Source organism: Mastomys coucha, unplaced genomic scaffold (assembly GCF_008632895.1).
Source record: "Mastomys coucha isolate ucsf_1 unplaced genomic scaffold, UCSF_Mcou_1 pScaffold18, whole genome shotgun sequence".
Lineage (NCBI taxonomy): Eukaryota > Metazoa > Chordata > Mammalia > Rodentia > Muridae > Mastomys > Mastomys coucha.
In genome coordinates this window covers 68,698,595-68,716,849 of record NW_022196900.1, presented here as the reverse complement: position 1 = coordinate 68,716,849, position 18,255 = coordinate 68,698,595, and the positions used below count along the sequence as shown (strand labels likewise).

General features: G+C 38.4%; 1 protein-coding gene across 3 annotated transcripts in view; it reads right to left on the bottom strand.

Annotated features, from left to right (window-relative positions):
- Nucleotides 1–18,255, bottom strand: part of Eps15 (epidermal growth factor receptor pathway substrate 15) — a 106,262-nt gene that overhangs the window by 22,830 nt on the left and 65,177 nt on the right. For all 3 annotated transcript variants that reach the window (XM_031378162.1, XM_031378163.1, XM_031378164.1), the window contains exons 14-19: nt 8,594–8,755; nt 8,045–8,242; nt 5,875–6,075; nt 3,542–3,658; nt 3,272–3,362; nt 538–573 (exon numbers count right to left, since the gene is read on the bottom strand). In XM_031378162.1, coding sequence (XP_031234022.1) covers nt 538–573; nt 3,272–3,362; nt 3,542–3,658; nt 5,875–6,075; nt 8,045–8,242; nt 8,594–8,755 — 805 coding nt within the window. The remainder of the gene's footprint in view (nt 1–537; nt 574–3,271; nt 3,363–3,541; nt 3,659–5,874; nt 6,076–8,044; nt 8,243–8,593; nt 8,756–18,255) is intronic.

Genomic DNA, 18,255 nt, shown 5'->3' with positions numbered 1-18,255 from the left:
AAAAAAAAAAAAAAGAACAGTACAGTCTTAACCACTGAGCCCTCTTTCTACCCCTACCATCAATGCTATGTTTAAACAACATTTTGACTATTTCTTTTTTTTAAAAGTGAGGCTTCAGTTGCAAGTGTACTAGAGTACTTGCCTAGCTGGCACAAAGTCCTGTTTAACCCCACCACAGATACACAGACACACTCAGACAGACACACGCAATTTCTCAAGCAAATTTACAAGGCTCTAACCACTCTCTCTAAAAATGCCTCTCTCTCTCTCTCTCTCTGTCTCTTTCTCTCTCTCTCTCTCTCTCTATATATATATATGCTTATATATGTATATATATATATAAATACACACACACACACACACACACACACACACACACACACACACACACATCCCACCCTTGGCTTTAGAGAAGTTTTAAAACTAAAAAGCAGTTCATCTCCTAGAACTACCCAGGTTCTGTGTTCTCACTAAATACAATATAAGGATATAACAGAACAGAATTTAAGTTAAGAACAAACTCAAAAATATACTGACCAATTTTTCCAAAAGGATCATCCTTGAAAGGATCATCTGTGACAAAAAAAAGTAAAAAGAAAAATACAATTATTTATTGTTGTGGAAAAAGATATTTTTAAAACAAAAGCAGTTAAGTTAAACAATAACTTACCAGTTTCAACAATTCTACTTCAATACTATAATACTTTAATATAACAAATCTACTTCAATAAAACCATGCTATTCATCATATGAAAGATTTAAAATGATAAACAGTAAAAGATTGATTCAATACAGATCATAAAAAGGCAAATTAGAGCCACGGTGGTTTGAATGAGAAATACCCTTTATAGTCTCTGATGTTTGGGGAGGTTTAGGAGGTTTGGTTTTGTTGAGCGCCGTGTGCCATGGGAGGCAGGCTTTGAGAGGTCAAAGACTTTGACTTTTAATGTTTGCTCTCTGCTTCCTGTTCTGGCTGCCATGCCTGCTGCCCGCTGCCTTGCTGCCTGCTGCCCGCTGACCTGCTGTCCTTGCCAAAAGCTTCTAAGCCTCTGGAACAGTAAGGCCAAACAAACTCTAACTTCCATTAAGTTGCCTTGGTCATAGTGTTTTATCACAGCAATAGCAGAGTAACAAATATAAGCAGCAAATATACTTACCTTTGCTTGAAAGAGGTTACAGGGGAAGTGAGACACAATGGTAAAATTTTACCAACAAAATATCTACTCCCCACAAGGCTCCTGAGCAGACATTACCATCAGCATTTCATGTAATAAAGAAGGCCTGACTAAGTGACAACAAAACAAAAACAAAACGCTCAGAAATTGAAGAAGCCAGAGGCAAACTCTCACATCTATGGCCACTTGAATTTTGACAAGAGTGTCATGAGCACATAACAAAGAGAAGGTGAAAGGACAGTCTTTATTTGGGGCTGTGGGTGTAGCTTATACTAGCTGAGTACTTTCCTAAGTGGCACAACCCCTTATGTCTGCTATGATGGTATGCATCATAATCTCAGTATTCAGAAGTAGAGCCAGAAGGATCAGAAGTTCAAGGTCAGCCTTGGCTATACAGTGAGTCTGAGGCCAGCCTACAGAATACCCTGTCTCAAAAAAAAAAAAAAAAAGAGAGACAGAGAAATGTTTAGACAACAAGAAAGATCTTTACCTCATACTGGATACAGAATTAACTAAACTAAATCTCTACAGTTATTAAGACTCCCCACCCACGTGTGTGTGTGTGTGTGTGTGTGTGTGTGTGTGTGTGTGTGTGTGCGTGCGCGCGTGCGTGTGTTAGGGTTGGTTATATCAGATCAGATCCCTGGAGTTACAGGCAGTTTACTGCCTAATATAGGTGCTAGGCACCAAATCCAGGTCCCCTGGTAGTACAGCAAGTGCTCTCAACTTCTGAGCTGTCTCTCCAGCCCCAAAGCTCGGGATTTAACAGCTGAAACTATAAAGTTCTTGTAAGAAAAACAGAAGTATGAATGCTCATGCTTGTAATCAACACTCAGGAGGGTGAGGCAAAAAGAAGACTGCCATTAGCTTGTGCCAGTGGAAGATAGGAGAGGCTATCAGATCCTCTGGAACTGAAGTTACAGAGAATTGTGAGCTGCCACGTGGATACTGGAAACTGATCTCATGTCCTTTACAAGAGCAGCAAGCTGATTAAGCCAAGGCTTAATTGCTCCAGCAATCTCTCCAGCTCCTTGTTTGTGTGAGACTATAGAGCCCTGGCTGAAACAAGCTATGTAGACCAGACTGGCCTCAAATCTACAGGATCCTCCCACCTCTGCTTACCAAGTGCTGGAATTACAATCAAACACCTATGATACAGAACTCAGTTTCACAAGATAGTTCTGGAAATAAAATGTAATTCAAAAGACCGTTGACACAAGAAACATTTAATATAGTTCACAGTCATGATATATTTTAGTCAGAGTTATGGGTTTCTGTTTGTCTTTTTTTGTTTGTTTTTGTTTTTGTTTTGTTTTGAGATAGGGTTTCTCTTTGTAGACCTGGCTGTCCTGGAACTCCTGCAGATCAGACTGTCTCTGCTTCCTGAGTACTGGGAGGCATGCATCACCATGCCTAGTGAGATTTATGTTTCCAAAATTAGAAATATCTTAAGAAAAGAGAATCAGACATCTTATTCTATTATAGCTTCCACTGTTACTTCTGTTTTATTTCAGAGATAATAATCTCACTGTGTAGCCCTGGCTATGTAAACTATGCTGGCTTTGAATTCAAGAGATCCATCTACCTACCTCTGCCTTTTGAATACTAAAACTAAAAATTTATGTCACTATGCCTGACACCTTCTAATGATTCAAAATACAGTGTTAGCTTTTTTTTTTCTTTCTCTTTTCTTCATTTTTAAAAAGTTTCCTGAGGTAGTTTTGTTCTGTAGCTCAGGCTAAACTCAAATTTGCAAAATGTTGGGATGACAGAAGTGTGATTCCATGCCTGGCCTGGTATTAGTATTTTAAAAATCATTAGCTAAATAATGCTGATTTGTGAGCAAGCAATCTCTATTACTTGCTTATAATAAATCTTTCCTTTAGCCTTTACTCTGAAGAAACATTTTCTTAATCAGATAATCTTATGGTAGAAATGTTAAAATTAAATAGTAACAAATATAAGACTATAAATCCTTATTCTCAGCTTTATTTATATTGTAAAAAATACGCTCTGAAAACTGAAGCCTTAATGATTATATAATTTATACATCAGAAATATTGTTTTGGATACACTTACAAATGAAAGATACTTACTGCCAACAAAAGGATCAGACTGGAAAAAATCCAAGTTTGTATCTGCAACTGCATCTGTCAGTGGACTTGACTCTACATTAAACGGATCTTCCTAGAAATAATTTTTAGTTAAAACAGATATTTTAGTAACCAAACATTTAAAGAAGTACTTCAAATGTCCCACATTCTGATCATATACATACTTTGAAAAATTTTAGTAAATATTTTTCAGCTACAAAGATCATTTAAGACATAAATAACAAGAACAATTGAATGTACAATTATCTTCACCTCTTTTGAATGCTTGTCATCGTCAAATCTGGGACTAGCTTTTTCATTATCAGCTGCAGTCACAACCTCGCTTTCATCAGTCACATCAGAAGGCGCAATTTCAGGACTACTTCTCACCTACCAAAGACACACATGCAAGCAGGATGGATTGAAAGTCTTTTGTCTTGGGCTGGTGGTGTGGCATTTGTTGGTGAGCCTGACAACCTGAGTTCAATCTCCAGGATTCATTAGAGGAAGTGAAAACAAACTCCTACAAGTTTTCTTCTTACTTCCACAAGAACATTGTGGCACACTAATACCCACCCATAAATATAACATAGACTTTTGGGAAAGATTATTTTAACAACTTTGTTTTTTGAGAGACAGGGCCTTACTGTGAAATCTTGGCTAGCCTGGAACACAGTTTGTAAACTACGCTGGCCTCAGACTCAGAGGTTCACCTGTCTTTGTCTCTGAGTACTAGCATTTAAAGAAATAACAATACATGACTAAAAACAAGTTTTTAAACTCTGTGTGTGTGCGTGTGTGTGTAAAACAATTAAAGAGGCTGTGAATTTCACCAGAATATGGGATATATTAGAGGAAAGGGAAGGGAAAAAGGATGTACTTATTATAATTTAATTTTAAAAAATATTAAAATAATATTTAAACTATTAAATACCTAGATACTTAAAAACAAAGTAATCTTTAAATAATGTTATTACCTAAGCCAGGTTTTCATGCTATCTCTGCAATTCTCAATGCAGAAGCAATTACACAGGTGTTTGAGGCTAACTTGGGCAACACAGTGAGACCCTGTCTCCAAATGTTATTATCTATAGAAATGCTTTTGTTGTTCTGAGACATGGCCTCACTATATATATATATATATATATATATATATATATATATATATATATATATATATATCCCAAGATGGCTCAGAACTCACAACTGTTCTCCTTAGCTTCCTGAGCACTGGGATTTAGAGTGTATGCTAGGGCTGCAGATATAGCTAAGCAGGTAAAGACACTGATAATCCGAGTTCACTCCCTGGTCACAAGGTAAAAGGAGAGAACTGACTTCCACATGTTTTCTTCTAACTTCTATGTGGAAACTCTAGTGTGTGTATACATACAAAAGAAACAGACAAAAATTTAAATGTAGCTGCCACCATGCCTACAAGAAATACTGATTTTCACCTATGTTCTAAGAAAAGTAAGTAAAAAACCAGGTGTGGTACCACACTCTCTTATTCCCATTAAATGGGAAATGGAGGCAGGCAGGCCAAGTGCATAAGGTCAGGGCTGAGGAGATGGCCCCCTTGGTAAAGTGCTTGTTGCACAAGCATTAGAATTAACTGAGTTCAAGTTTGAAACACCCAAGAAAAAGCCAGCCATGGTGGGGTGTAACTATAACCCCAATGCTGGGGTGGCTGAAACAGGTAGATATCCCAGGTCTACCTAAAATGGCAGCCTTTATTTTCAGTGAGGAGACTGTCCCAAAAAATAAGGTAGACAGTGGTATTAGAAGACAGCAAAGTTGAACTATGGCTTGTATCTATACTTGCAGATATGGATGAGTGCAACCAAAGGTGAGCACAATAGTGAATCTCCCTCTCCCCACAGGCGGACACATTAAGTTAAAAAAGAGCTTAAAGACATCCTTAGCTATATATTAAGTTTGAGGCTAGCCTGAGCTACCCAAGACCCTAGTATTAAAAAAATACTTTTATTAATTAGATTACATTTGAACATTCGTTAAAACTGAAAAGAAAGACTTTCAATTGTTGGGGCTAAAGGGATATCTAGCAGTTAAGAACACTAGCTGTTCTTCCAGGAAACCTAAATTCAATTCCCAGCACCCACACAAGGCAGCTTAAATTGCCTGTTTACTCCAGCTCCAAAGGATCTGACACCCTCTCCTGGCTTCTGTGGGTACCTGCACACGCATACATAAAAGTTATACTTCTTTATATTATACACAATGCTAACAAAACACTGTTCTGGGGCTGGAGAGAGAGCCTATGAGATAAAGTAGCTGCTGCTCTAGCATGTGGACCAGAGTTAAGATCCCCAGCACCCATGCAAAAAGCCAAGCATGGTGGTGTGTGCAATCCCAGAGCAGGGGAGGTGTAAACACACAGACACCTGGGGCTTCTGGCCTGCCACCCTAGTCTAATTGGTAAGCCCTAGACCTCAGAGACCCTATTTAAAAAAAAAAAAAAAGTGAACAGTATCTGAGGAATGACACTTTGAGGATGACCCCGGCTTCTACACATAAGTATGTACACACTAACTTTGATCTCCATCAATCTGTGTGTTGTGGGGCGGGATTTAATAATAACCACTCACTGATGAATCCTGGTGTATGGGTTCAGACTCTAGGTTGCTCTGGCTTTCAGCATGTTCGTTGAGGTTGGCTGTCTCACTGCTGCTGGTGCTGAGGCTACAATAATCTGTAGCACCATTTACAAGAACGCTTTGTGGGCTACTGCACCAATTTGATTGGTTATTATGAGTTTCCAGATCTTTCATTTCCAATCTCATTTGCATCTGCCAATACAAAGCAGAAATATAAAACAATTCAATACTAGAAATATATATATAACACACAAATAGCTATGCCCCTAGACTAACTCAAGGATGAGTTTGCTTCATCAGCAGATTCCTCTAGGAATGCAACATGACTTAAAGGTTTCAACAATCTCACCCAGTGAGTCTTTCTGCAATGTCAGCATGCATGCATTTGTTTTTGTAAAACTTGTGAAATCTCCAAGAATTCTGTCTCAGGTCTCTGAGGACTGGCAGTCTTTCAGAGTATAATTAGAAAAAGAAAGGCCCAAGATACTAGAGGAAAAGATAGCAAAGTAACCGTAAAGGAGATTCAACAATGAAGCTATAGGGGAGTTACAGGGAATTAAAGTATACTTCAGTATACTTTACAGTATACTACATAGTATGCAATATATAGTATATGTATACTATACACACACACACATATGTATATACAGTATACTATATAGTATAAGAAGTTTTAGGATCGGCCATATTCCTGTTGGAGAAGGGAGTGAAGATAGGGTAAGACAAGCTAATGCTCTGTTCTGGAGCTATTTGTAAATGGAAAAGAAGAGCCCTAGAAAGTATCTCCTAAAAAAATAAGTCACACAAAGTCCAATACACAAAGGATAAAGTTGTTTTGACCTCAATTATTTAAATGAATTCAACAGTAATACACAAAAGGCAGAATCAAATATTATAATATATCAAATAATAATAAAAAACAGAAACAAGGGCCAGGCGGTGGTGGCGCATGTCTTTGATCCCAGCACTTGGGGAGCAGAGGCAGGTGGATTTCTGAGTTCGAGGCCAGCCTGGTCTACAAAGTGAGTTCCAGGACAGCCAGGGCTACACAGAGAAACCAAAACAAACAAACAAACAAACAACAACAACAAAACCAAACCAGAAACAAGAAAACTAAATTATTTCAATGAGCAAAATTTGATCTAAAAATTAGAATCCCAAGAAAAGACAATAAGTTGTGTTGTGTCTTAGTTGTTACTGCTGTGATGAACCATCATGACCCAAGCAACTTCGGGAGGAGAAGGATCATCTGGCTTAGCCTTTCACAGCATTGTTCATCATTAATGGAATTCAGGACAAGAACTCGATCACACAGGGCAGGAACCTGAAGGCAGGAGCTGATGCAGAGGCCATGGAGGGGTGCTGCTTACTGGGTGGTCCTCATGGCTTGTTCAGCCTGCTTTCTTACAGCATTCAGAACTACCAGCTCAGGGATGGCACAAGCCACAACAGGCTGAGCCCTTCCTGTCAATCACTAATTAAGCTGGATGTAGTGATAGGCCTTTAACCCCAACACCTGGGAGGCAGGGGAGGGTAGATTTCTATGGGTTCAAGGCCAGCTTGGTCTACAAAGTGAGTTTCTGCATAGCCAAGAGTGTTATACAGAGAGACAAGACTCTGACTCGAAAAACAAACAAAAAGAAAAAAAAATGCCCTACAGGGTTGTCCCATCTCACATAAGCATTTTCTCAACTGAAGCTTCCCTTCCACATGACCCTAGCTTGTGTTAAGCTGACATAAAATATATATTTTATACATTCTATATTATAAACACATAATAGCATAGGCTATTATATATAAAAATAGACAATATTTACTGAGAATTCATGTATCAGATACCATGCTACCTTACCTTGTGTTTTGCCTCATTTAATCCTTATAATAGCCCTAATAAGTAGGCTTGTTGTTAAATCTTCAACTTTAAAGATGAAAAAGCTGATATTCAAAGGTGATTCACCTACTAAATGACAGAGCCAGCCTTTAACCCTAAACAGCTTTAACTACAAAGCCCCTATTCTAGTCCATCATGTAAATAATCATTAGACACCAACTGGAAGTACAAACAACTAGAGATACTAACTAGGCAGATGAAGAAGGGGCAGGTGTTAGAAAGTTACAAAAAGGACAAGGCCCCTCTGGGCCTTCTGCTCTTTCCACTCACTGAACTGATTTCCTGTTGTGACTCTTGTAGGTGCTGCTGAAGAGGTTCCAGCTGAGCCTTTCCTGACTCCACACTTTCTTCCAGCTGTGCTGTTTCTTGTTGTAGGCGACTCAACTCTTCTCTAGCTTTTGACAGTTCTTCCTCGTAAGTAGAGATCTGAGATTCTTGACTAGTTATTTCTGCTTTCAGGGAAGAAATCTATAAATGGAGATGAATGGGAGGAGAGGGAGTTAAACAAAGAGATATCTAGGTTAGTGGGTTGGAACTTTTGAGGTATTCTTTTGGTAGTGAAAGATAATGGGGAGGGGACTAAAAGAAACTTAGAGGCATCATCTGTGTAACATAGGTAACATCTGTGTAATCAAGACTTGGAAAACTATTACCCTTCTAATTTCTACTACAGAGAACTATAACTCTTCATAAGCATCCCCCCAAATCCTTCATAATGCAACTGCTGGCTAGATTGCCACTAACAAGCAGGCAATGTTTTCTTTCTAAGCCAGAAACAAGAGGGAGGTAGCGGGTGGTCAGTGTGCAGCCAGGCTTTACCAGCTGGGCCTCCTCAGCACACTTTCTCCTGACTTCCTTGAGCTGCTCCTCCAGCTGGGCTTTCTGCTCATCCAGTTCATCCAGGAGTTCCTGCACCTGCTGCTTCTGGGTCTGTAGTTTTTGTAGATTAATACTCTCCCTTTGAACTTCATCTTGAAGATCCTGAAACACAAGAAAACTCCCACATTTATCTCTTTGGACAGGTGAATTTTAAAATCTACTTTAAGGGAAAACAGACTTCTTTATTAAGTATTTTGTATTAGAGGACTAATTTTACACGCACTCGATTTTACATGCAATTTTCAAGTGACCTCGTCTGGTCTTGCATCTCAAGTCTGCTTACTCAGATCAGTCCTTGGATGTCTGACTGACTGCTATGTGTCAAAACAGAGCTCATATTATTTCCTTAATCTGTTGTAACCTCATTCTTCTAGTGAAAACCATGGCATCTTCTTCCACTTTTTCCTTCCACTTCCTTTCTTCTGTGTCAGGGCTGCCAGCAAATCCTTCCCTGCAGTGCGGTTTAAGTCACCTTCATCTCTCTCAAGAGTTACCTTCCAAGGGGTTATACTGCTTCACCTCAGCTACTCTTACATGCATTTTGAACACACTAGCCACTTTTAAAAAGCCTTTGTCAGCCGATCGTGGTGGCACACACCTTTAATCCCAGCAGCTACAGAGGCTGAGGCAGAAGAGATCTGAGTTTGAGGCTAGCCTAGTGTACGGACTAGTTTTATGTCAACTTGGCACATGATAAAGTCATCTGAGAGGCAGAAACCTTAATTAAGAAAATGCCTCCATAATATACAGCTATATGGCATATAGCATTTTATTAATTATCGACTGATGTGGAGGGCCCAGCCTTTTGTGGGTGGTGCCACTCCAGGACTGGTGGCCTAGGTTCTATAAGAAAGGCTGAGCAAGGCACAAGAAGCAAGCCAGTAAGCAGCATTCCTCCGTGGCCTCTGCACCAGCTACTGCCTCCAGGTTCCTGACCTGTTTGAATTCCTGTCCTGATTTCCTTTGAGAAACAGTGCTGTGGAATTGTAAGCCAAATAAACCGTTTTCATCCTCAACTTGCTTTTTGGTCATGGCATTTCTTCATAGCAACAGAAACACTAAGACACCTGGTCTACATGGTGACTACCAGAACAGCCAGGGCTACATGAAGACTCTGCTTCACAAAAATAAAAACAAAACACCACTACCACTAATAACATCCCTTCCTCGCCCCAAATCCTGGTTAAAACCCTAGCATCAAAAACAAAAGGAACAATTCCAACTTATGTCAAATCCCGTATTTTCTTACTTGTATTTAACAGTGAAAGGAGTGGTCTCATAAGTCAGACCTTGGGTGGGTGTAGGGAACAAAGGGTTGAGAGCAGAGGTATATATAGCTATATATAGCTAATGTTCCATAGCACAGCAGGGTAACTATGGTTCACAGCAATTAAACATTTTAAAGTAAGTGGCTAGGACTTTCAAAGTTACCAATACACCCACAAAAATAATGCATGCCTGAGTGACAGTTTTGCAAATTACTTGTCTGATCAGTGCACTGTATAAACAGGATGAAATGTCATATTGCATCCCAAGATATACATATAATTACTGTGTGTCAGTTAAAAATAAGAAAAACAACCCCCCACCCCTAATTTTTTGTTTGTTTTTTTTTTTTTTTTTTTTTTTTTTTTTTTTTTTTTTTTTTTTTTTTGTTTTTTTGAGAATGGTCCTCATATAGCCTAAGCTGGCTTGAACTCAGATGCAGCAAGATAGCTAGCCTTGGATTCTAAAGTAGTGGAATTACAGGTATACCATCACAACTGGAAAATAATGCTTTAAAAGCATGAAACACAAAGTAAAACAAGTTCTTGGGCTGGAGAGATGGCTCAGCGGGTAAGAGCACTGACTGCTCTTCTGAAGGTCCTGAGTTCAGATCCCAGCAACCACATAGTGGCTCACAACCACCCGTAATGATATATGACGCCCTCTTCTGGTGTATCTGAAGACAGCTATAGTGTATTATGCCACAGTGAGCGGGGGCCAGAGCAAGTGGGGCCATAGCGTTGGGGGCTGTCCTGAGTTTAGTTCCCAGCAGTCACACGATGGCTCATGGCCATCTGTACAGCTACAGTGTACTCATACACATAAAATAAATAAATAAATCTTAAAAAAAAGTTCTTGTGTCAAATCATATCTCTTACAAAAACCTTCAGTCTTCATCTCTCTTGAACAAAAAATCTTCACAGCCATTAAGAGCCTACATTATCCTGTGTGCCAACTCATATCCAAATGCTCCTTCCTTTGCTCAGTTTATTCCAACCACACTGTCTCTATGCTGCTCCTCTCCATCCTCCAGCGCTTTACTACTTCTCCTACCCATCTAAACGTCTGATCTCTTTCAAAGCTTTTTTTTTTTTTTGTTGCTACTGTTACAGTGTCCATTTCTGACCAATATAGCCAACCTTCTGATCCCACTCCTAATATTTAAATAAGACAGAGTTTTTCTGTGTGGCTCCGGCTGTCCTGGACCTCACTCTGTAGACCAGGCTGGTCTCCAATTCAGGTATCCACCTGCCTCTGAGGGCACCATCCCTTCCCCCAGGCTCCAGTTTGTTTTCTATACTAGCTTTTGTGAGATAACTTACAGCTACAGAGTTAATGCATTTACATTACTCATCAGAACCCAATTCTCCCACCACAACAGGTCCCAGACACACCATCACACCAAAACAGCAAGATTCAAATCTAAAATCACTTCTCATGATGACGATAGAAGAGTTTAAGGACATAAATAACTCCCTCAAAGAAATACAGGAGAACACAGGTAAACAGCTAGAAGCCCTTCAAGAGGAAACATAAAAATCCCTTAAAGAACTACAAGAAAACACAATCAAATAGGTGAAGGAAATGAACAAAACCATCCAGGATCTAAAAATGGAACTAGAAATAATAAAGAAATCACAAAGGGAGACAACCCTGGAGTTAGAAAACTTGGGAAAGAAATCAAGAGTCATAGATGCAAGCATCACCAACAGAATACAAGAGATAGAAGAGAGAATAGAATCTCAGGGGCAGAAGATACCATAGAAAACATTGTCACGACAGTCCGAGAAAACGCAAAAAGCAAAAAGCTCCTAACCCAAAACATTCAGGAAATCCAGGACACAATGAGAAGATCTAAAGGCATTTTCATCAACCTCCCAAAGACACTCTTACTCATTTAAGACAACCCCTTGACTCCTGACCTCCCTTCTTGTAGTTCCCATTCTCCTCTGTCCTAGGTGACCACCAACCTATTTCTCACTTCTACAAATCTGTCTAATTTAGATATTTTGCATAAATGTAATCATATAGTTTTCCCTTAACTGGATTCATAATGCTTTCAACACTGGCATGTAATTTTAAACTGCTTCACTGAGGTATGTAGCTTATACAACACACTTAAAATCCTTTCTGAACTGAGGATTAAATCTAGGGCCTCGTGCATATTAGCAAATCCTCCACTACTGTTTATGTAGAGGAGAAATTTTAATTCATTATGTGTTAAAGACTAGGTTGGTAAGACAGTTCAGTGGATAAAGAGTCTCAGGACCTCCACAGAAGGAGAGACCTCCATAGGTGTACTGTGGCATGCATGCATCCCACATGCACATCCCAGAGATAGGTGCCATTACTGGTCACATGTACAGGTAAAAAAACTAAAGCACAAATGGACAAGTAAGAAACTACTCAGATCACTTCTCAGACTTTTGGTTAAGACTACTGGTTTATTTTTACCAACTTAATTATTTGATATATCCTCTAAGAATAATGTATTAAGTAAATTTTAGAAAGACATTTTTTTTTAACTTATGAGTGTGTGCACGCATGTGGGTATGTGCCTGTAGGTAAAGGTATCCATGGAGGAGGGAGACACTGGAACCCCCTGGAGCTGGTATTATAGACAGTTGTATACCATCTCACATGGTTGCTGAGAACTGAACTCAGGTCTTCAGAAAGAACATGCTCTTAACCACTAGGCCATACCTCCAGCCCCCATGAATTTCTGTACTAGGAATGGAAGAGGAGTTTCATCTAGTTCCGTGCTCATGACTAGGTAATCCAAAATCTTCAAAGACCAGCATATCTCCTTTCTATATCCCCTATGTATGCACATACCCATATCCTACCACATACTAAAGCAAAACAAAACTCAGAGATTAAAAATAGTAAAACTGGGGGAAGAAGGTATGGGATAAGAAACTGTTGGAGGGCAGACCAGGAGGGGGATAACAAAAAAAGATTACAGAATAATTTTAAAAAAATAATAAAACTGTTACTTTCCCCATCCATTCAATTTCTTTTTCCACAACTCAAACAAGAATCTAGGATTTCACATTCTCTATTCATATCTAGTCTTTATAATCATAGATATGTTATCTTTTAATATAAATCCAAAAAAGGACAATATTATTTACCTAAAAAGGTCATATATGAAAGTGTTTAGGACATAGTTCTTATTTTTTAAAGCTGAATAGAAAGGTGTAGGTAGTATTATCATATATCTAATATTATTCATGTATATAAAATATATCAAATGTTAATAAATATTCACTGATAGAAAAGTTTCATTATTTCTCATGCTTTACTGAATTTTCTATTTAATGATCTGTTGCATTTCATAACTGTGTTTGGGTATGTATAGTGTATAGGTGTGCAGGGAAGGGGGCAATGGGAAAGTGAGGTCTGCCCCTAACTATGTGGGTCCTCAGGCTTTGCCTGATAAGCCATTTTCTGGCCCTGTATTTTACAAATTTCTTGGGCCCATTTTATTTTCTACAGTTAAAAAATGTCAAGTTTGGAACACGGCCAGAATCAGAGGTGAGGAGGACATGACATCTGTCCCAACACCAGGAGTAACTGGGACCAGCGGGACCAGGCACACAGGAGCTCCACCAGCCCAGTGGCTCAGGTTCCTTCTGGTCCCACAACACCCAGAGGAAGCTCCACTCCCAGGTGCTCTAACATGCCCAGGATCAGAGGTGAGGAGGACACATCTGTCCCAACACAGGGAGTAACTGGGACCAGCAGAACACAGGCACACAAGAACTCTTACTTTTTCTTAATATCTTAATATGAAAATTAATATTACCAACATATCCTAATCGATTGAAATCCAAAAATATGAGGAATTAGAAATTTATTGACTATCATCCAATGGTCTCTCTAATTTGGTAATTGGAGAAATAGATCCAATATTATACAATCCATAGACACTTTCAGCTTGTTTGTTCATGACAATGTCTTGCTGTGTACAACATAATGGTCTTGAGAACTTGCTCCTCCTATCTCAGCCTACTAGTAGTATTGTTTATTTCATGTTTTTACACTATACTATGGTTTTCAGAACAGCTTGCATATTTTAAAAGTATTTATATACCCAACAGAAATGTAGATAATTAAATTGGGAAGGGGTTTGTAAGATAACAACAAAGAGTAAGACTGAATGCTTTGCTTGACGTTTGTAACTCTTGTATCAAGTTACCATAGTAAGAGCCAAGATTTTAAGCTCTACTAAATATAAAACAAACAAAAAACACTTCATATATTTATGTTCATTTAAGAAAATATTAGTAGTCATATATTATTTTGAAATAATATAGTTAATATGTTTGGAGTTATTTAAAATTTATATTGAGAAAAATGTATGTATTTTCAGTATTGCCATAGACAAGCATCTACATAAGACTTAAATTGATTGTTGTTTTATATCAAACAACTTTTACAATACTCATTTTTATTGTTATAATATTTTATAAATTTTAAAGAATATGACAAAAAAGGTATTATAGGTATTGAAGGGGGGTCTTTGGGAGGAGTTGGGGTTCAAAAGGAAAACAAGAATGTGATTTAATTCTATTTACTTAAAATGTTTCTAAATGTTAACAAATTCAGATAAATTGAAATTATGTAACTTTTCTCATTATAATGCAATAAAAATTAAAAAAGAATGGTAAGTTTGACTTTCTAAAAACCTATGCTGTTATTTTATGTGTATGGTGTGTTTTGTCTGCATATATGTTAAGTGTGTGCCTGGTACTCAGGGAAGCTAGAAAATGGCTTCAAGTCCCCTAGAACTGGAGTTATAGATAGTTGTGAGCTGACATGTGGTGCTGGGAATTGAACCCCGGTCCTCTGGAAGAGCAGCCAGTGCTCTTAACCACTAGGCCGTTTCTCCAGCTTGGCCCCCTTTTAAACATAAAAGTACCACATCTTTGGTTATTTTATTAATTTAAATGTTTTCCTATGTTACTGATCTTTTTTTTAAAGGTAAGTACTATCAGTAACAGGATCAATGTTCATTTCCTATAATACACTGAACTATTTTCAAAAACAGTATTTTTAGTGAGACTTGATTATAACATCAGAAAATAGGCTTCCATAAGAGGAAAGAGACTAAACAAACCAATGTAACATATCCACAGTCCTGCTCTCTCTTATATAAGAGCAAATACTTTTACTCAGTTAACCTAATCCTACTGTTTTTTCTTTTTTCTTTGCTGCAATGGAAGCATACTTTGTAATACAAAAGTAGAGGCCTTGCCGGGCAGTGGTGGTGCACGCCTTTGATCCTAGCACTTGGGAGGCAGAGGCAGGTGGATTTCTGAGTTCGAGGCCGGCCTGGTCTACAGAGTGAGTACCAGGACAGTCAGGGTTACACAGAGAAACCCTGTCTCGAAAAACAAAAAAACAAACAAAAAAAGTAGAGGCCTTTAAGAAAAGCTTCCTGACAAAGTACCTCTAGGAAATACTTAAATCTTAATCAACATCCACATAAAAAATGGTGTTTCTCTATGTTTATATCTCAGCATGAAGAAAGAAGTATCTCTATAGAAATTCTAACACAATTCCAGGCAGGTGTGGTGGCTCATGCCTTCAATCCTAGCACGTTCAGGGATGAGGAAAAATTAGTGTTTCTATGTCAGCAAAGTGTGACCTTGTCTTAAAAGCTAAAAACAAAACAAGAGATAGTGGAACAGTTAAGAGCACCTGCTGCTCTTTCAGATATAAAGTTTGGTTCCCTGCACCCATATAGTGATCGCTCACTACTGTTCAGAACTGGAAAAGTCCCAATACACTCTTCATTAGCACTGGGTATGCACATGCATGTGTTCAGGTAAACACTCATAACATTTGAAAAAATTCTTTACAAAGAAAAGCTTAAAAAATACAACAACATTTAAAAATAAACATATTTTCAATACAAATTCACAGGAGAGGATCTTTGCTCTCAGTAAATAGATTTAAAATTGTCAAAATGAACAGTGGCAACATATATGCTAATATGAATTAACAAAGAACTTTTACCACAAACTCACTCACTTACCCTGTCATGCAACTTCTATATCATTATCTGTATCCAGATCCTCTATTTTGTCATGGCACAAATTTGCTTCTCCTGGAATTGGATGAAGGTACCAATGCCTGTCTCCCTCTGCCTCCAGCTCTCTCTAACTAGGGCAGTGCAGCTAGCACTCGCACAAGGCAGTGAGTTACTGAAGACTGCTGCTGGTGTGCCCCTGCTTCTGCTCTATGGACTGCTAAGGGAAGAGGGGTGACACCAGTGGAGAACAGCAGGGACAGAATGAACAAGAATAGTGTGACACAGTGCCATAATGTACTTTAGAGAACATCTAAGACACCTCATTCATAAATAACGGGTTATCTGAACTGGGTATCTTGGCTTCACTCACTAAGAATTATTAAGAAAAATGTCCTGTTTCCTAGAAACTACTCAAAATCCTGAAACTGACAAATTCATCCCCACCCCTCCACATGTCATGAGAAGCTATGTAGAAATAAATCAAACACACAAAACTCAAGACATATTAAGGATCTACTTACTAACTATGAGTCTAATCTTACTAAACTGACTCTGATGTACCACTGAAGAAGTAACTTAACAAACTTATGACATATTAGCAACATGGAAAGGTCTATTTCATTAAAAAACACATCAGGGAGAGAAAACGAAAAGTCCACTGACATATGCCTGTAATTCCAGCACCTGGGAGGTGTAGGCAGGGCAATTTCAAGTTTAAGACAAGTCTGGGTTGAATAGCAAATTACAGCTATGCTGGATTGCATAGTTGGATCCTGTCTTAAACAAACAAACAAACAAACAAACAAATACCCATAAGACAAGAAAACAAAACCCTATTGATTTATGAATAAGACTTGTTTTTCCAACCCCAGTTATCCCTTTTCCTCGGGGGGGGGGGGAAGCCAAATAAATGAAATAAAATGAAACAAACAAAAAGATGGGTAATTACTCTGAGTTACTAACTCTTGTTTTTAAGTTTAATTTTTTTAGATTTTCTGTATATAAATGATTCACCTCTGTATATATGTGTACCACATGAGTGTCCGGTACCAACAGAGGCCAGAAGAAGGCATAGGATTTTGTGGAACTGGAGTTACAGGTGGTATAATATGGGTGCTGGAAATTGAATCTAGGTCTTCTCTAAGAGTAGCAAGTGCTCTTAACTACTGAGCCATCTCCTAGCCTGAGTTACTAACTTTTTCTTCTATTACATTTATTTATTTTGTGGATGCAGGTGTGAACATGGCATGGCATGTGTAACAGAGGTCAGAGGACAACCTGTAAGAGTCAACTAAGGATCTTTTTGGGTCTAGGAGAGAACTCAGGCTTGGCAGCAAGCAGCTTTACCTACTGAGCCATCTCACCATGCCGAGTTACTGACTCTTAACTAATGAAATAAAAATATACAGGAGCTTCCTTTTGTGTCAAATTACTATGAACAAAGTCACACAAAAGTGGGACTTTATAAACACCTACTATGCTCTTAATCCTTCCTGCCAGTGGGTTCTGGGTGCATTCTGCCCTACTTTTAATTTCTTGTATAAGTTCAGTCTGTTTATTTTTAATCTGAACACTTTCCTTAAATATCTAGCACTATATTTCCAAATACAATTGAAGATATACATGAATCAAAGCAGAATTTCTAAGCTCAAGAAACTCATATACGATGGGAGATGTACACATGCATGTGTATGCTCTCTTGTGCCACACAGGTCTGTAAAAGTCAGGGAAGGCTTCAGATGTCCAACTAGAATATTCTCCATCTTAATCCTTTGAGGCAGGGTCTCTCACTCAACTTGGAGTTATACTGGTGGCCAGCAAATCCCAGTGATCCTATCTTTACTTTCTATTATACTGGGTTTATAAGCATGTGCAGTAGTGCCTGGTATTTTATGTGAGTACTGGGGATTTTAGCTTGGGTCTTCATGCTTGCATAGCAAGCACTGTTACCCACTAAGACATCTCAAATATATTTGAGATAAGTCAGTAATACAAAAGAAAAGTACTGATAGAAATAAGAACTCCAAACTTGAAGCTATTTATTTTCTAACAAGACCTGGTTTAGACTGACCGACTTTCAAATGATAAACACTATGATGGAAATGTACAACTGGCACTCGGGGCAGAGTCACACTACAGGCATCAGTACAGGGTGACTGGGAGCAGGGAGAAGAGAAAGTGTTTCAAGATGGGAACTCACAGACCACACAAGAAACAAAACCTTAGAAAATCAGAATTTTTGTCCAGAAAATCATCCATTTCATCTAGATTTTTTTTTTTTTTTTTTTTTTTTTTT